At 35.2% G+C, this 20,952-nt stretch overlaps 1 protein-coding gene across 6 annotated transcripts in view; it reads right to left on the bottom strand.

Moving 5' to 3' along the window:
- Positions 1 to 20,952, bottom strand: part of RIMS2 (regulating synaptic membrane exocytosis 2) — a 588,301-nt gene that overhangs the window by 471,238 nt on the left and 96,111 nt on the right. For all 6 annotated transcript variants that reach the window (XM_041769575.1, XM_041769574.1, XM_041769584.1 and 3 more), the window contains one exon: positions 6,609 to 6,819. In XM_041769575.1, the coding sequence (XP_041625509.1) occupies positions 6,609 to 6,819 (211 nt within the window). The remainder of the gene's footprint in view (positions 1 to 6,608; positions 6,820 to 20,952) is intronic.

The raw sequence follows: 20,952 nt of genomic DNA on the forward strand, positions 1-20,952 counted from the left end.
AGCATGTACTCTACATGTACAAAAACTTAAGATATCATAGAAAATATTTTTGGAAGTCCAAAACTGAAATTCTAGACATAAAAACAATGTCTGAGACCAAAAAAACAAAAAACAAAAAACACCACATGGTATTAACAGCAGATGACATTACACACACACACACACACACACACACACACACACACACACACAAAGAGTAAACTCAAAAGCACAGCAATTAAACATACTTAAAATGAAAAGCAAAGAAAAAAACAAAATTTGGTTTAATCAAAAGAACATAAGTGAGCTGTAGAACAACTTCAGGCAGCCTTATGTATGGGTAATGGGAGTTCTTGAAGGAAAAAGAAAGAAAAGCCCAATAAAAATATTTGAAGAACTGATGGCCAAATTTTTCCAAAACCCTACAAAAACTATAAACTCATAGATCCTAAAAGTTCAAAAAGGTTCAAAACACAAGAAACATGAAGAAAAATACACAAAGAAAATCATAATTTTCATATAACCAAGGATAAAAGAATTATCTTAAAAGCAATTAGACAGAGGCACCTGGGAGGTGCAGTCAGTTTATCAACTGACTCTTGGTTTCAATTCAGGTCGTGATCTCAGGATCCTGAGATGGAACCCTGCAGTCAGCTCTGCAACTCAGCGCAGAGTCTGCTTAAGACTCCCTCTGCCCCTCCTCTCCCACCCATGCTCATGCATGCTTTCTCTCTCGGACTCTAAAATAAATAAATAAATCTTTAAAAAATGCAATCAGAAAAAAAGGACATATTATATACAGAAAGACTAAGATGAGAATGGTATCACATTTTTAATTGGAAACAGTGAAACAACATCTTTAAAAAACTGAAAAACAACCCTCAATGTAGAATTCTATACCTAGAAAAAAATGTTTAAGAAAAATAAGCAAAATTTTCAGCACAAAAAGCTGAAAGTATTCATCAGCAGCAGACTCACACTACAATAAATATTGAAGGAAATATTTCAGGCAGATAAAATGTTACCATATAGAAATACAGATCTATGAGAAGAAATGAATAGTACCAGAAATGATAATGATACATTAATATGCAGTATTTCTCTTATTATTTAAAACTCCTTAAAAGATAAACTTTTTAAACAAAAAAGAGTAACAGCATCTTGTGGGGTTTTTTAAACTTTTTAAGCAAAAAAGAATAACAGCGTCTTGTGGGGTTATAAAATAAGTAAAAGTAAAATACATCACACTATAACATAAAATCCAAAGAGTAGAAATGGAAATGCATTATTGGAAGGTTCTTATACTTGGCAGGATATAAAATCAATGCACAGAAATCAGTGGTATTTCTATATGCTAACAATGAGACAGAAGAAAGAGAAATTAAGGAGTCAATCCCATTTACAATAGCACCCAAAACCATAAGATATCTAGGAATAAACCTTATCAAAGAGGCAAAAGATCTGTACTCAGAGAACTATAGAACACTTAAGAAAGAAATTGAGGAAGACACAAAGAAATGGAAAAACGTTCCATGCTCATGGATTGGAAGAACAAATATTGTTAAAATGTCTATGCTACCTAGAGCAATCTATACAATCAATGCAATCTCTATCAAAATACCATCCACTTATTTCACAGAGTCAGAACAAATAATCCTAAAATTTGTATGGAACCAGAAAAGACCTCGAATAGCCAAAAGATTGTTGAAAAGGAAAACCAAAACTGGTGGCATCACAATTGTGGACTCCAAGCTCGATTACAAAGCTGTAATCATCAAAATAGTATGGTACTGGCACAAAAACAGATATATAAATCAGTGGAACAGAATAGAGAAGCCAGAAACGGACTCTCAACTCTAAAGTCAACTAATCTTCGACAAAATAGGTAGGAATATCCAAGGGCAAAAAAAGACAGTCTCTTTAATAAATGGTGCTGGGAAAATTGGACAGCCATATGCAGAAGAATGAAACTGGACCATTTCCTTACACCATACACAAAAATAGACTCAAAATGGATGAAAGACCTAAATGTGAGACCTGAAACCATAAAAATCGTAGAGGAGAACACAGGCAACAATCTTTTTGACCTTGGCTGCAGCAACTTCTTGCTGGACATGTCGCCAAAGGCAAGGAAAACAAGGGCAAAAATGAACCATTGGGACTTCGTCAAGATAAAAAGCTTTTGCAGAGAAAAGGAAGCAGTTGACAAAACCAAAAGGCAACCTACAGAATGGGAAAAGATATTTGTAAATGACACATCAGATAAAGAGTGAATATCCAAAGTCTATAAAGAATTTATCAAACTCAACACCCAAAGAATAATCCAGTCAAGAAATGGGCAGAAGACATGGACAAACATTTCTCCAAAGAAGACATACAAATGGCCAACAGACACATGAAAAAATGCTCAACATTACTTGGCATCAGGGTAAATATATCAAAACCACAATGAGATACCACCTCACACCAGTCAGAATGGCTAAAATTATTAAGTTAGGACGACAGATGTTGGCCAGGTTGTGGAGAAAGGGGAACCCTTGCACACTATTGGTGGGAATGTAAGCTGATGCACCCACTCTGGAAACAGTATGGAAGGTCCTCAAAAGGCTGAAAATAGAGCTACCCTATGACCCAGCAATTGCACTAGTAGGTATTTACCCCAAGATACAAATATAGTGATCTGAAGGGACACCTGCACCCCAATGTTTATAGCAGCAATGTCCACTATAGCCAAACTATGGCAAGAGCCCAGATGTCCATGAACAGATGAATGGATAAAGAAGATGTGGTATAAATATACAATGGACTACTACTCAGCCATCAAAAAAATGAAATCTTGCCATTTGCAATGACGTGGATGGAACTAGAGGATCTTATGGTAAGCAAAATAAGTCAATCAGAGAAAGACAATTATCCTATGATCTCATTCATACGTGGAATTTAAGAAACAAAACAGATAATCATAGGGGAAAAGAGGGGAAAAAAAACCAAAGAAGATGAAATCAGAGAGGGAAACCCACCATAAGAGACTCTTAATCATAGGAAACAAGCTAAGGGTTGCTCAGTTTGGGGATAGGGTAACTGGGTGATGAACATTAAGGAGGGCAAGTGACTAAATGAGCACGGGGAATTATATAAGACTAATGAATCACTGACCTCTACCTCTGAAATCAATAATATGTTATATTATTATATATAATGTCATATTAACTGAATTTAAATAATGGTTTTATTTTTTATTTATTTTTTATTTATGATAGTCACACACAGAGAGATAGAGAGAGAGAGAGAGAGGCAGAGACACAGGCAGAGGGATAAGCAGGCTCCATGCACCGGGAGCCCAACGTGGGATTCGATCCCGGGTCTCCAGGATCGCGCCCTGGCCCAAAGGCAGGCGCTAAACCGCTGCGCCACCCAGGGATCCCCTAAATAATGTCTTTTTAAAAAGGAATATTCTTATACTACACGTAAAATGATATAGTATTGATGAAGGCTGATGATGATAATTTAAAGATGTATAACACAAATCCTGAAGCAATTAATAAAATGCCAAAACAAAGAACCAACAAAGCTATAAAACAGAGTCAACAAAGTTAATGAGTCAACAAAGGAGATAACCTGAATCATAACAAGTGCTTAAGTAATTCAAAGGAAACTTAAAAAAAAAAACAAAAAACAAAAATCAGATGGTACAAGTAGAAAAAAAGCAAAATGATATAACCAAACAAACCATATCAAAAATTATATTAAATGTAAATTATCTAAGCACCCTAATTAAAAGGTAGAGATTAGAGATTATGAGTTGAATAAGAAAGCAAGGCCCAATTATATGCTGCCCATAAGAAAAATACTTTAAATATGAAAACAAATTAGTCTAAAGTAAAAGAAGAGAAAAATGTAAACCACATTAATATTCTCTATTAAAGAAAGAGTGGCTTTATTAAGATTTGACAAAATGGATTTCAGAGCAAAGATTATTTCCAGGAACAAAGGAAGTCACTAAGTGATTATAAAGGGGTCAATTAATTAATAGGACATAATAATCCTAAATGTTTATGCATTTAAAAACAAAAATAAAAGATATAAAACAAAAGCAAAAATAGAACTGCAAAAGGAAACAGACTAATTCAAATATAGTTGTATATTTCAATATCCCTCTCTTAATTGATAAAATAAATAAGCAAAAGATCAAAAAGGATATACTAGACTTGAACTACTCTATTAACCAACTTGACTAAAAGGACATTTAAAAACACTTTACCAGGAAATTAAAGAATGTACATTCTTTTCATGTACACACAGATATTTGCCAAAATAAACCATATTCTGGTCATAATATAAGTATGAATATGTTTCAAAGGATTCAAGGTATTCAGAGTATGTCTAGGACCACAACAGAATTAAATTAAAAATCATAATCATAGAGATCTCTGGAAACATACTTCTAAACTACTCATGGGTCGAAGAAGAAAAGGAAAACTTGAAAGTACTTTAAATTGAATGAAAATGAAAGACAATCTATCAGAATTTGGGGGATGTCATCAAAGAAATACTTAGGGGAAACTAACAGCACAAAATCCTATATTAGAAAAATAAGAGACATCTCAAAGCAAAGACCTCAGCTCCCACCTTAAGAAACCAGAAAAAGAGAAAATTAGCAGCAGAATTAAAGAAATAATAAATATCAAAGATTATATCAACAACTGAGAAAAGTAATGAAACAAAAAACTAATTATTTGAGAAGATTGTTAAAACTGATAAATTTCTAGCCAAACTATGAAGGAAAAAAAAAGAGAGAAAAGATACAAATTACCACCATCAGAATTACCATCACTACAGAATCTACAGATATTAAAGAATAATAATGGAATACTGTGAACAGGTTTATGCCAATAAATTTGACAATTTGTGAGGTTCTGGAGGAATTCCTTGAAAAACACTAAAGCTCATTCAAGAAAAAATAAATGACTTGAATAATTCTATGTCTATTAAAAAAATTGAAACTCTACTATAAAACCTTCCCAAAAAGTAAAATAGCATGTCCAGATGGCTTCCCTGATAAAATTTACAAAACATTAAAAATAATACCAACCCCACTGAAACTTTTCTAGAACACTGAATAGAAGGAAATATTTCTCAATTCATTTTATCAGGCCAGCATTACTGTGATACTCAAATCAAGGAAACGCATAACAAGAAAAAGCAACAGACACTAATAACAGTCATGAAGCAAAAGTTGTAAACAAGACCTTAGTAAATCAAACCCATTATTACATAAAAGGGATAATCCATCACAAGTAGATGGGATTTGTCCCAAAAATATATAATTGGTTTAGCATTTCAAATCAACCAAGGTAGTTCATTACTACATTAACAAGCAAAGAGAAAACATGATTAATTCAATAGATGAAGAAAAAGTATTTGACAATTTCCATCATATATCCCTGATATAAAAACAAATAAACAAACAAACAAACCTCTCAGCAAATTAGGAATAGAAGGCATCTATGAAAAGCTGATAGCTAATGTAATACTTGATAGTGAAAGACTGAACGCTTCCTCCCTAAAAGCAAGAACAAAACAGGGATGTGTGCTCTCACCACTTCTACTCAGAACTGTACTGGAGTTTCTTGCCAATGGAACTTGTCAAGGAAAAGAAAAATAATCAGGTAAACCAGGAGGAAACATTAGGGGGAAAAAATGGAGAAGTATTAATTCTAAGCAAAACAAAATGAGAAACAGGAAATAGTAAGAAAATGGAGAGAAATGAAATCACACAGGAGAACAAATCCCCATAATTATGTCTAAGTAATGTATGTACAGACATCACCTTCTTATTTTAAAACAGCCTAAATAAAGAATTGAGTGATAAAATACGAGTGAGGAAATAAATGTAAATTCTAAAGAACTTACCCAGAAAAGTATACTTTAAAACTGTTTTTGCTTATTTCAACAAAGCATTCCTTGGGGAGCATTAACATAGTCCCTAAAGTGCATGAATAAACTACAAAAATCTAGTATAAGACTCCTCCTTAAGATTTCTTCTTTAAATTCCACAGTCTAGTAGTGTTTATTTCATTAATGTTAAAACAAAAATAAAGGGTAATGCAGTTTCAAAAGCTATAAAACTATAAAAAACTTTTAGACTCTTCTGGCTGGGAAGAGCCTCTTTCAAAAGTAAAGAAAACAGGGGCCAAAGGATGAGAAAGATCTACAAAGTTATAAAATTATATATAGTAATGGAAAAAGCAGTGTCACTGTTCTAACATTAATCAGTTGTGTGACTTTAAAAATGACCTTTAATCTCCCTGAATCTGAGTTTTCTGCATCTGTAAAATAAAACAATTAGACCAATTGATCTCTAAATTATCTTCACCATCTTTGAAAGTCTAAGATCCTATGATTCTAAACAAAATCATTAGCTAAAGGACATAAACAATGAGACAAATCTCTCTTTAACTGAAAGGAAAAATTAAAAACTTTTACCTAAAATGAAGACACTAACGGATTTTTGTTCATTAGTTAACATGAATCTTAATTTCAGTTGTCTGCTTTATTTTATTCACAATTAGCTTAGCTATATTATAAGCTTAACTATAATAGAATTATATGTAATTTTCATTCTGTACCTTGTTTGAACGTAATGACACACGACCTCCACAACGAGCACAGAACTTTGTTTGGCAATATGAACAGTTATGGCCACATCCATCAGCAAATTTTGTTTTGTGGCAAATACCACAGGTTGGGGCATCACCCTTCTGTTCTTGCTGCTGTTGTGATTCTTCTCCCATCTTCTTCACCTGCTCCTTGTACATTTCAAATTGCTGATGAAGTTTTCTGCAGAGAAAACAGGAAAGAAAAAATTAGTTTCCTGATGGCCTCAAAAAAATATTAATTATAACCATCTATATATAATTTTAAATCAAAAAAGTTCTTAAAATGGGAATAAAGAATAAAAATTTAATTTTCTGGTTATAGAATAACATTCTACATGGCACACAAGAGTGTTGCAACTAGTTCTGTCCTTTAATATACATGTTAATATGAGAGGCAATTAATACATGCTAATAGAGATATCTCTTTGAGTTATAACTGTAAAATTTCTACCATTTATCTTTTCAGTTATAAGCCCCAAAATATTTAAAATATTATTTTTCAAAGGTTTAGCTTCAGAAATAGACTGAGCAGATTTGACTTACACAGTGCAACCAAAACCTATGAACTTCAAATCATCAAGACAACTATCAATTGGAGTGATCTTAAGAATCCAAACAGAGTGGAAAACACTGGGTGAGTGCTCTCACTAATTGTTTAAATCTATTCACCAGTCTGGTTATTAGTTGGCTTTAAAAACATTATGAAGTGTTAGGAGACTAGCAAATAAGGCTATGCAAATAAAAGTAAGGACAATTTTTATCTTAAAAACAAAACGAAAAAATGAGAAAAAGAGATGTCTAGAAAAACATATTATTTATTCTTTAAAAATAAATAGTGATAGGGGATCCCTGGGTGGCTCAACGGTATAGTGCCTGCCTTCGGCCCAGGGCATGATCCTGGAGTCCCAGGATTGAGTCCCACAACGGGCTCCCTGCATGGAGCCTGCTTCTCCCTCTGCCTGTGTCTCTGCCTCTCTCTCTCTCTCTCTCTCTCTCTCTGTCTCTCGTGAATAAATAAAATCTTTAAAAATAATAATAAATAGATAGTGATAAAATTTCTCACTTCCATTATCTTCATAAAGGAAAATTGTAAATGTTTTAAAACTACAATTAACTCTACTTAGGACTTACAAAGCTGTAAATAATGTCACTGTCAATCTAAAAATGACAAAAAGCTAACTAATCTACAAAATCATAGCTTTTCCTGAGCCCATCAGAGAGTTATGGATATAAGGCAAACAAATAATTTGAACTTCAAAGAGCAGCAAGCCCCTCCAAAGAGAAATTAAATACACTGTTTCACCTTTGGCAGAGCAGGAGAGAAGGAGAAAGAGAAGCCATCTTACAAGCTGGTAAGAGGAAATCAGTTAAAATTTCAACAGACTGTAAAAGGCCAAGTGTGGGCCAACATAACAGTTTGGAATAGCTTTCCCAGACTCAAGGAAAGTTCACATTCACTCATAAGCACTTCCTGCAAGCCTCTACTGGTTACTTTGAGGAAGACTGGGAGTAGGGCATAAGAACAAATAACTCTTTGGGGGTACACATGTGCAAGTGTAAAAGAGGTACCTAGTGGCTGCTGGGGTACAGGCACAATTCCCCAAACTATCTCTCCTTAAAAAGCCAAAGCTATAAGCCACAGAGAGAAGGAAACTGTCATCCCCAGGAGAGAGACAAAGATCCACTGCAGCTAAGGAAAAGGTTAAAGGAAAAAATCCTCTACCTACAAAAAAGGGACAGGAAACCATCTTCAGCCAACATCCTATGCTCAAATCAAAGGTCTTGCATAACTAGGGGAGGGATGGAAACTCCTGTTCTAAACCTATCATAAATATAAGACAGATTTACTTCAATGGGAAGACGGGCCTAAGAACACTGAGCAAACTTCATCCATAAGGCCCAGATGGACAGCTCTTAAAAGATGAAGGGCAGGAAAACATAACCAAACACCCTGCCCCTGTCAAAAACCTAGAATCAAGAAATACATATCAAGGGCAGCCCCGGTGGCTCAGCAGTTTAGCGCCATCTTTGGCCCAGGGCATGATCCTGGAGTCCCAGGATCGAGTCCCACACCGGGCTCCCTGCATGGAGCCTGCTTCTCCCTCTGCCTGTGTCTCTGCCTCTCTTTCCTTCTGTGTCTCTCATGAATAAATAAATAAAATCTTAAAAAAAAAAAAAAAAAGAAATACGTATCAAGAGTCTACTTCTGGGGAAGAGGCAGGAGCATATGGAGTGATGGTCCCTGTGGAATAAACAGATGGAATTGGCTGAAAGGGTAGCAAAACACTGAAAAAAAACTTCTGATACTCCTGCATACATCCTAAACACAATACAGCAGTAGCCCACTGGAGGAATTTGGAGAAATTTAAAGATTATGAGGCACAAAAGATAATGATGGCAACAATAAAATCCAAACCTATCTGAACTTCTGACCTGATGATGATTTAATTCCCATCACTAACAATCTGACACTATTATGCCCACTTTAAGGCATAAATATAATTCAAAACCATGAAACCCAGGGAAAAATAGCAAGGAATAAACAACCCATTGTCAAGAGATAAAATAATTAATATAATTAGATTTAGAGATGACAAGGATGATTGAATTACCAGGATTATCAGACTTAAAATTATTATAATTATGTATTATATAGTAATATATAATTATGTATCATAATTATTAAGGTAAAAATTTTATATAAAAAGGGGGACAACAGGCATGAACATGGGATGTTCATGGGATGGGATACTGAAGCAGAAAGATGGAAAGTATAAGAGTCATATGAAAATGCTGGAAATAGAAAACATGGCATCAGAGATGAAGAATTTCTTTGATGGGCTCATTGATTGGCTTGAAAAAATAAAGGAAAATATCAGTAAACTTGAAATAAGTCAATGAAAAATATCCAAACAAAGAAAAAAAGAGTTGGAGAAGGAAAGGAAAAAAAACAAACACAGCATCCAAAGAGCTAAATTGATCTAATGTAAAACTGGAGTCCCAGAAGAAGGAGAAAAATATTTGAAAGGATAATGACCATGACTTTTCCAAAATTAATGAAGACCACTAAATCACAGACACATATACCTCAAAGAATCCTTTGTAGGACATACCTAGATTCATCATAGTCAAAATGCTAAAAACCAAAGAAAACTATGAAAGCAGCCAGAGAAAATGACACATTATATATAGAGAACCAATGATAAAAGTTACAGAAGATCATCTTTCAGAAACCATGGAAGCTAGAAGACTTTGGAGTAGCATCCATACAAAGTACTGACAGAAAAAAATCTGTCAACCCAAGATCCCATATGCAGTGGAATTATGTTTCAAAAAATAAAGGTAAAATAAAGACTTTTCAAGAAAAGACAGGATCCCTGGGTGGCGCAGCAGTTTGGCGCCTGCCTTTGGCCCAGGGCGCGATCCTGGAGACCCGGGATCGAATCCCACGTTGGGCTCCCGGTGCATGGAGCCTGCTTCTCCCTCTGCCTGTGACTCTCTGCCTCTCTCTCTCTCTGTGTGTGTGACTATCATAAATAAATAAAAATTTAAAAAAAAAATTTAAGAAAAGACAGGTTGAAAGAATTTATTGTCAGAAGATATTAACCAAAGGAATTTAAAATAAGTTCTTCAGGCAGAAAGACTATGATATTCCTTGAAAGTATCATATAGAAACCTGGAACATATAAAAATAAATGCTAATATTAAAAATAAAAAAGTCTCAAATCAGTTTCCAAAAAAAAGAAGAGAAAAACCCAAAGAAAGTATAAAAAAAAAGAAATTTTTTAAATTATAGAAGAAATCAATGAAACCAATGCTGTTTCTTAAAAAAAAAATCAATAAAATTAATAAACCTCTAGTCAAAATGATCAAGAGGAGAAAAAAGGGAATATAAAAATTACCTAGAGTAAGAATGATAGAAGGGAACATCACTACAGACTCCACAGTTAATCAAATAAAATGCAAAAGACTACAAGAGAAAACTACATACAATTCCTTGCCCATAAATTCTATAACTTACATGAGAAATAGACTATAATAAAATAAACTACTTCCTTCAAAGACTAAAACCAGCTCACCTCACTTAAGAAGAAACAGATGGCCTGACAAGTCCCGTATGTATTAAATAAACTTAATTCCTAGTTTAAAACCTTTAAAAATAAAACTCCCGTTCTCATTGGCTTTATTAATGACTTCCACCAAACATTTAAGGAAGAAATAATGCCAATTTACATAATCTCTTCCAGAAATAGGAAATAAGGGAAAACTTCCTAACTGATTTCCTAAGGCCAGCATTACTATGATACCAAAACCATATAAAAATATAACAGAAAATTATAGACTAATATTCCTTATGGGAAGTAGAAAAATCCTCAACACAACATTATCAAATCCAAAAATATGTTAAAGAATAATACATCACAAACAGGTGTACCAGGTTTATCCTGGGAATGCAAGGTTGATGCCACATTCTAAATTCAAGCAATATGAGTCACCATATTAACAGACTAAAGGGAACAAAACATATGATTATATCAAAAGATACTAAGAAAGCACTTGACTCAGCAAACTAGAAACAGACAGAAACTTCCTGAATGCAATAAGGCTATCTACAAAAAAGTCTAGGGATCCCTGGGTGGCGCAGTGGTTTGGCGCCTGCCTTTGGCCCAGGGCACGATCCTGGAGACACCGGATCGAATCCCATGTCGGGCTCCCGGTGCATGGAGCCTGCTTCTCCCTCTGCCTGTGTCTCTGCCTCTCTCTATCTCTCTGTGACTATAATAAATAAATAAAAATTTAAAAAAATATTTAAAAAAAAAAAAACAAAAACAAAAAAGTCTACAGCTAACATCATATTGTATTGTGAAAGATTTAATGCTTTCACCAGGAACAAAGCAAGGCGTTCTCTCTCACTACTCCTAATCAACATTGGACTGGAAATCCGAGCCAGTACATTAAAACAATAAAAAGCATAGAGATTGGGAAGGGGGAGAAAAAAATTGTGTGCAGATGTCATAACTGTCTATATATAAAATCCCAAAGAAACTTCAAAAAATCTCCTATAATAAATGTGATTTGGCAAGGTCACAAGCCACAAACTAAGTATATTCCCAAAACTTGTATTTTAAAATACTAGCATTGCAAAATTGGAAATCAAAATTTTAAAAAATAGTCTGCAATGACATCAAAAAACAAAAGAAGGAAAACAGGTATAAATTGAACAAAATATAGATAGGCTTTTTATGGTGAAAACTATAAATTGCTGGAAAAAAAGAATCAAAGGAGATCTAAGTAACAGGAGAAATATGTTATATTCATCAATAAGAAAACACTATATTGGGACGCCTGGGGAGCTCAGTGGTTGAGCATCTGCCTTTGGCTGATGATCCCAGAATCTTGGGGTCAAGTCCCACATCGGGCTCTCTACATGGAGCCTGCTTCTCCCTATGCCTATGTCTCTACCTTTCTCTGTCTGTGTCTCTCGTGAATAAATAAATGAAATCTTAAAAAAAAAAAAAAACCCACTATATTGTCAAGATATCAACTCTCTTCAAATTGATCTCTCAATTCAATGTTCTCTCAATCAAAAACTCAGTATGATTTTCCTTTTTTTTTTTTTTTTTTTTGAAGAAATTGACAAGGAAGGGGCACCTGAGTGACTCAGTGGTTGAGCATCTGCCTTTGGCTCAGGTCATGATCCCAGGGTCCTGAGATCGAGTGCCACATTCGGCTCCTTGCAGGGAGCCTGCTTCCCCCTCTGCCTATGTCTCTGCCTTTCTCTGTGTCTCTCATGAATAAATGAACAAAATTTAAAAAAAAAATTGACAAGCTAACTCTAAAATTTATATAGAAAAGCAAAATTCCTACAATAGGCAAAATATTTTGAAAAACAAGTTTGCAGGACTCATACCACCTGATTTCAAGACTTACTGTAAAAGCTACAGAATTAATCAAGTCAATACAGTATTAGCAAAGGACAAACACATACACCAGTGGAATAGAATAGAGTCCAAAATAGTCTAATACTTAAATGGTCATTAATTTTTTTTCTAAAAAAAAAAAAAGTTCAAAGCAATTTAATGGAAAAAGAATAATCTTTAAAGCAAAACAAGTAATTGGAAACTCATGTGTTAAAAAATGAACCTCAACTCATACTTTACACTTTATACAAAAATTAATGCAACATATTACATAACTGCAATCAACAGGTTACAGAACTAAATATAATGACTCAAACTATAAAACTTCTAGAAAAAAACACTGAGGCAAGTTGTGGCCCTGAGTTAAATAAAGACTTCTAAGATAGGCTAGGCAAGTATTTCCTCAATTGGATGTAAAAAATGTTAACCAGAAAGCAGCCATAGGCAACATGTTAAATGAATGTGTGTGGCTATGTTCCAAAAAAACGTTATTTATAAATATGAAATTTTAATTTCATGTAATTTTTATAGTCACCAAATGTTATCTTTAAAAAACTTTTTTCTATGATTTTAAAATATGAAAACTGTACTTAACTCATCACCTACACAAGAACAGCCAGTAGGCTATATTTTGGCCTGTAGACCATAGTTTGCCCACTTCTATATAATATGAGTTCATTTATACGGCAATCTACAAAAGGCAAAGTTATAAGAACAAAAAATCAGGCCACTGTTCACTAGGGATTGCAGCAGAGCAAGGGAATTTATTACAAATGGGCACAAGGAACTTTTTGGGTTGAAGGAAATGTTCTATGCCTCGCATATGGTAGTAGACATACAAGAGTATGTTTTTTTCAGAATTTGCTAAAGTGTATACCTCACAGGAGTGAATTTTACTGTAAATAAATTACATCTCAAAAACTTTAACTTTAAAAAAAGTTAGTTTCAAAGTGCTAACCTAGGGGGATCCCTGGGTGGCTCAGAGGTTTAGCGCCTGCCTTCGGTCCAAGGCGTGATCCTGGAGACCCGGGATCGAGTCCCACATCTAGCTCCCTTCATGGAGCCTGCTTCTCCCTCTGCCTGTGTCTCTGCCTCTCTCTTTCTCTATGTCTCTCATGAATAAATAAACAAAATCTTAAAAAAAAAAAAAAAGTTGAAAGTGCTAACCTAAAGTCAGTAGGTAAATTAAAAATAGAACTCAATGAGTGAGTCCATTATATCTACATACACATAGTTCCTTTTTCACACCTAATATCAATACATTTAAATAGCTCTGCCAGTTTTATTAACTTTTCCTGTAACTTCAGGTAACACAATGTTTTTTGCCTTATCTCCCAACAAAAGTGAAGTTCTGATAAAACAAAACAAGCACACTACAGGAGGGCAAATCCATAAAATGTGTACCAGATGGCCATGAGTTTAGGTGGACTACTGGATAAGCTCTGCATCAGAGCTTCTCCCATCATTTAGAATTATCTTCCCATGTGTGAGATATACTGTACATTTCGAATAATAACTGTTGATAAACTTTAAATCTCTGAATGGCTGAACCCGGCTGGGAGAAAGAGAAGGCAGGAAGAGGCAGGTTTGGTTTCAGTTCTAGAAGCACCGGAGTACTGGGCAAATTACCAGGGACAATGAAACAGAAAAGCAGTCTACTTATGTGAACTAAGCTGAAATACAGTGTCTCAAGGGAAGTGGAAGCCCCATTTCACACATGAGGAGAAGGCCCATCATATTAGTAGCAAAGTTAGTAATTATGTATCCCGAGGAACTATTGAAAGAACTATTTGAAACCCTCTTACAGAGAACTGTAGAAATCCCAGAGACTGTAGCATTAAGGCTGCAGGATGGGATCCAATGGTCCCAACTGTGGGGAGAAAAGAGATAGAAGAAGATGCAATCCAGGAAGAACAGGATGACAATAATGTGAGGTAACAAGAGAAGATTTAGAGAGATTTTGTGTATGTATCCTTCTACTCCTATAAAATGAGAAACTACGATACATAGAAGTGGTGGTGTACAGGGGCACTTGTGTGGCTCAGTTGGTTAAGTGTCTGACTCTTGGTTTCAGCTCAGGTCCTGATCTCCTTGTCATAGACTGAGCCCCCACATGGGGCTCTGCATTCAGTTCAGGGTCTGCTTCAGATTCTCTCTCCTTCTCTTCCTACTTTCTCTTTCTCTCTCTCTTCTCTCTCTCTCTCTCTCTCTCTCTCTCTCCAATGAATAAATAAAATCTTAAAAAGAAAAAAGTAATGGTGTACATGCAGACTCAGGAGCTAAACAGGAGATTCAGATTCCTTGGCAAGAGGAGCATATCTCCCCTTCCCATTTATAAATAAACAAAACTCTACCTCTGCTTCCTCACCCCATTCTTCAACCAATCTAATCTAGTTTCAAGTATATTTACTAATTCTCAAAAAGTTCATCAATGGTCTCCCTGTACCTAAAATTAGAGAACAAAATTTTTGCTCCTTATCTCAATGAGTTCTCAACAATATTTGAAATTACGTTCAACTATATTCACCGCCCCCTTGGCTTTCGCAATGTTCTCCTCATTTTCCTGTATCTGTGTCTTTCATTTTCTTAAGAAAGGAGACATTGAAGGTCAAGACTCAGGTCCTCATCTCTTTTCATTCTGTAGCATCTTCTTAGGCAGTCTTATCCCATATCCAAGGCTTCAATTTCTACCTACACATACATTACTTATGAATGTAAATTCTCAGCTCAGACTTTTCTGACCTTTAAAATTCAATTGCCTATTCTACATGTCTATTTCGAAGTCTCAATGCCACCTGAAATTCAGTATGTATAAAACTGAAATCATAATTTTCCTAGACAAACCAGATTCCCTCACAAGTGTTCCCTATTTCAGTAAATGGTGCTAACCATTCAATTATATGGCCTGAATCTAGATTTGTTCTGGGACTATCTCTCTCCCTCACATGCATAACATACCTATCACTAAATCCTTTCAAATTTACTTTCTACATGTGTCTTGAATGCTTCCACTGGTCTCCATATCACCCATCAATACCACCGGCCTTGTTTCCACCCATGCCCACCTGGTCTCCTGGCTAGGGTCCTTACTCACCTCCATACTTCTCTCCCTCAATCTAGTCTCTACACTACAGGAAAAATTAGTATTCCTAAAAGACACTATTTAAAACACTCTACTGGCTTCTGATTGCTCTCAAATAAAAAGAAAAATCTTCTTACGAAGACCTACAAAGCCCTGAATGTTCTGGCATACCTCCCCTCGTCAATCTCAGGTTTTGCACTGTACCTCTACCCTCATCCTATTAAAGCCATTCTGGCTTTCTTTCATCCTTTCGACGCATCATTGTGCATCTCACTACTGGTCTTTGCACTTCATACATGCTCCTGCCTCCACCTGAAACAGATTGCAATGCACACTTTTTACTATCTTCATTCCACTTTTGTTAAACCTTAGGTATCCAGAACAGAATGGATCATAAGATAGGTAGCACATATTCATATTTGGCTCCCAGTTTAGTTAACTATTTTCCCTTCCCTAATGTGATTTCCCTTCCATCAGATAATCAGTCTTGTATTTTTAAATAAATGGCATTAGGCCATTTACTTATTTCTGCTTCTTGTATTTGTCACTCGACTTTACATGTTTATATTTAAATCTAAATTGATAAACTGTAGCCTAATGCATGTGGTGTTTATGGTGTATCAGGTAAATAAGTACTTTTATTATCCTTCCTACTTTTTTTTTTTTAATCCTTCCTACTTTTATTCCTATTCTTCAGAGAAACTCTTTTGCTCATGGTCACACAGATGGTAAGTCATTAAAGCCAGATCCAAATTCAGTGTTGCTCCAGAATCCATGCTTTTAATCACTACAGTTTTTGCCTCTAGTACATCTATTTTAATGGATATATAATATTCTATTTTCATAAAACACATTCATCCATTCTTTTAAGTTGGCCCTTAATAATTCATTACTATACAATATTTCTGTAATAATATATTTACAAATCCATATACAGGCATACCTCATTTTATTGTGCTTCCCTTTACTGTACTTTGCAGATACCACCTATTTTATAAATTGAAGGTTTGTGGCAATTCTGCATCAAGCAAGTCAGCACCATTTCTCCAACAGCATTTGCTCACTTCATGTTTCAGTGTCATTTTGGTAGTTCTCACAATATTTCAAAATTTTTCATTATTATATTATGCTGATCAGCAATCAATGATGATATAATATTTTTAGCAATAAAGTATTAACTAAGCTATATACATTTTTTTAAGACAGAACACTACTGCACACTGTAGACTACAGTATAGCGTACACATAACTTTTGTATGTGTATGTACTTGGGAACCAAAAACTTCATTTGACTCACTTTATTTCCTCACTCACTTTTTTGCAGTGGTCTGGAACTGAACCCACAGAATCTCTGAAGTAAGCCTGTATGGTTTTCTCTATAATATATATGCAGGAATATATTACGCATCCTCAACTTCACTAATATTTCTAAAACTGCTTTCTCAAAGGGCGTAACCCATTAGCATCCCTGCAAGAAGGGTATGAAAGTTCATTTTTTCTTGTCTGTGCCAGTGTGATATTATTTAACTAATAAAATTTTTGCAGCTCTAAGAGGTATGAATTGATTTGTTTTTCTATGTATCTTTTTTTCAATTCAAGGTGTCTGACTTCTAATGAAGTTCAGCCCATTGGACTGCCCCTCCTATGAATTTTCTATTCACTCCATCCTTTACCAATACTCTTAAATTTCCTGTATTTTCCTTGCTGATTTGCAGTAGTATTCTATACAGCCTAATGTTTTTTTGTTTGTTTGTATGTCTGTTTTAAAATATTTTATTTATTCATTCATGAGAGACCCAGATAGCAGCAGGGACACAGGCAAAGGGAGAAACAAGCTCCCCGTGGGGAGCCTGATGAGGGACCCTGGGATCAGGCCCTGAGCTAAAGGTAGATGCTCAACCACTGAGCAACCCAGGTGCCCTATATAGCCTATATGTTAATCACTTATAAGTTACATAAAACAAATATCCTAGCCTGACAACTGATTGTCAATTTTGTACATGGTGTCCTTTGTTAAACAGAAATTTTTAATTTTGATGTAGTCAAACACATCAATTTCTCCCTTCATGGTTTGTGGTTTCAGTGGCTGGCTATAAAAAAGTTTTACTTATCGCTAAGTCACAAAAAAATTCTACAGTTTCTTCTAATAGCTTTATAATTTTGACTCTCACATTTAGGCTTTTAATCGATCTGAAGTTTATTTTTATATGTGATATGATGCAAGAATTTAATTTCAATCTTCTCCATATAGAGATTGCATTTTCCCAGCACCATTAAACAGTCCATCCTTTCTTCCACTTATTTGTGATGGCAATCTATCATACACTAAGTTCCCACTTGTGCATAGGTCCATTTACAGACTCTGTATTCTGTTTCATTGGGTTTTGTGTTTGTTCCTACTCCAGAACAACATTTTCAGAACCAAACTCCAAAACAATGAAAGGTCAAAAGATCTTAAATATGTAAATGTGAATATATCATTTTCCAATGGTGCAAATCAGGAATTGGCAAACTTTCTGTAAAGAGCCAGACATTTGAGTCCTGTGGGCCATAGGGCCTCTGTCAAAACTACTCAACTCTGCCCTTACGATGTAAAAGCAATCAGATAATACAAAAACAAGTAAATCTGACTGTTGCAATAAAATTTTATTTACAGCAACAGGCATCGAGCAGGCAGGATTTGACGCACAGGACACATTTTGCAGATCCTGGATATAGACAAAAGAATCAAAGATATATTTTAATTTAAAACTTCTATTACAGGGTGCCTAGGTGGCTCAGTCCATTAAGCATCTGCCTTCAGCTCAGGTCATGATCCCAGGGTCCTGGGATCAAGCCCCAAACTGGGCTTTTGGTTCAGCCAGGAATCTTCTTCCTTTCCCTCTGCCCCTTCTCCTGTTCCTGTTCTCTCTCTCTCTCTCTCAAATGAATAAAATCTTTAAAAATAAATAAATAAAAAGTAAAACTTTTATTACAAATAAATATTTTAAAAACATACGAGATACCAAATCAGAAATACTGCTTTTTTTCATCTTCTTATTTCATAAAGCCATTTTATCCAAATTTTTTTAAAACATTTTATTTCTCTACAACCAATGTGGGGCTTGAACTTACAACCTCGAGATCAAGAGTCGCATGCTATACTGACCAAGCCAGCCAAGTGCCCCTATTTCATCCAAATTTTCATGTGTATTTTCTGCATCAATGTCTCCATCATCACTATAATAACTCAATGAACTCAGTGTTTTCCAAAGCAACTTTTCTTCACTTCTGAGTTATTTGAAAAAATGGAAATTTGCAATACAGTAGTTCCTGGAAATCCCATTATTTCTGATAATTTTATACCCAGTGACATGTTTTTGTTGCTGTGGTTTCTCACTGATCTCATAGGTATGTTTTCATGATCTTCACAAGCTAACCACTTACATTATCCCTTTTTTAAAGTAACCTTTTTTTTTTCAAAGACTTAGTTATTTGGGGATGCCTGGGTGGCTCAGTGGTTGAGTGTCTGCCTTCCACTCAGGGCATGATCATGGGGTACCAGGATCGGGCCCCACATCAGGCTCCCTGCATGGAGTCTGCTTCTCCCTCTGCCTATGTCTGCCTCTCTCTTCTCTGTGTCTTTCATGAATAAATAAATAAAAATCTTTAAAAAAAAAAAAAAAGAGTTATTTGATGGGGGGCTTGGGTAGCTCAGTTAGTGAAGCATCTGCCTTGGGCTCAGGTCATGATCTCAGGTCCTAGGATCAAGCCCACATAGAACTTCCTGTTTGGCAGAACTTCCTGCTTGTGGGAGAAGTCTGCTTCTCCCTCCTCCTCTGACCTCCGCAGCCCCCCCTCCTTCTCACTCTCTCTTTTGCTCTCCCTGGGGTGGGTGGGGGGTGGGGCAGCAGGAGAAGGAGAGAGAGTATTAAACAGACTCCGCATTGAATGCGGAGTCCAGGGTGGGACTCAATCTAATGCCTCTGAGATCAGGACCTGAGCCAAAACCAAGAATTGGAAACTTAAGGGACTGAGTCACCCAAGTGCTGCTAAAGTAATTTTAATTGTTCATTAAACAAACAAAACAAAAGTTTTGTTTACTAAAATCGAACACTAGCCAGAAATTTCCAGACTGGCGCTGAATTTCTTTATCTCCCCCTTTCAAAGGTTACTGTCAGGTAATCTCTAGAGGTATAGGTATGTTTGTTTGTGGTCCTTTCAGGATAATGTATCTTCACTAAGCAGTACTTTGTAATTCAAACTAAAGAAATCCTGGGCTTTTCATAATAAGATAGATGTTCTAACAACTCAAGATAAAGCAATTCCCTTTTACTAGAAGGATAATCTCAGGAATAGAGTTTTAAAGGAATACCACATATTCCCAAATATGTATTACTTGGGCTTTGCAACTCGTTTTGATATCTGGCAAAATGAATCCCCTTCTTTAATCTTCTTTTTGAAAGTTGTTTTCCTATTTATAAATGTTTTTCTTCCATTTAAATATTTTAATCCTTTTATTCCATTCTCTTGAAAATCTTGGTAGGATTTATACTAAAATTGTATTACATTTATAGATTAGGTTTAGGAGACTTGACATCTTTACAGTGTTGTCTTTCCTCCTACTAACATGATGAGTCCATTTATTGCCAGTCTTCAAAAAACAGTGGCCAAGTGTATGGCTTTACAGATGAATTATTTAACTCAAGTTTTTCACTTTAATTTATAATCCATCCCCAAGGAGTCCATAGATAGACCCATTTTTCAATTTAATTGGCAAACTTACTGCATTATATTTTGCTTGCATTATTTCCTATGCATTTAAAAACATTATTTTGAGATGAGTCTCTGGATTCACCAGCTTGTCAAAGGCATCCATATAAAAAAACAGATTAAAGGTTTGTATGAGATACTCTTGTGCTTTATCAAGTTCTTTCAGAAGAAAAATAAAAGCAAGTTCCCCAACAATTTCACGAAGCCAATGTAACCATGTACTTTCTACACTTGGCTTCTATGACTCTTCATTGTTCTCACTGCACTTCAACATCACTTCCTGGGAAGGTACTCCTTAGCATACCTGACTAATTCAAATCCCTACATCAAATATTCAAAGCTCTACAGTATCTTGCATTTCCATATTCCTCCTTTTATTTGTATGTATTATTTGATTAATGCCTATCTATTTAGAAAATATAATCCATGAGGGTTGTCTGTTTCTGCTGTCCATTTTAATCCACTCACAGGCATCATGGCCCATAGCCAAATTCTCAGTAAATATTTACCAGATGTTTGAATTAATAGTGAATAAACAAGTGTGTACTGTGTGTGCACT

This window comes from Vulpes lagopus, chromosome 9, assembly GCF_018345385.1.
Source record: "Vulpes lagopus strain Blue_001 chromosome 9, ASM1834538v1, whole genome shotgun sequence".
Lineage (NCBI taxonomy): Eukaryota > Metazoa > Chordata > Mammalia > Carnivora > Canidae > Vulpes > Vulpes lagopus.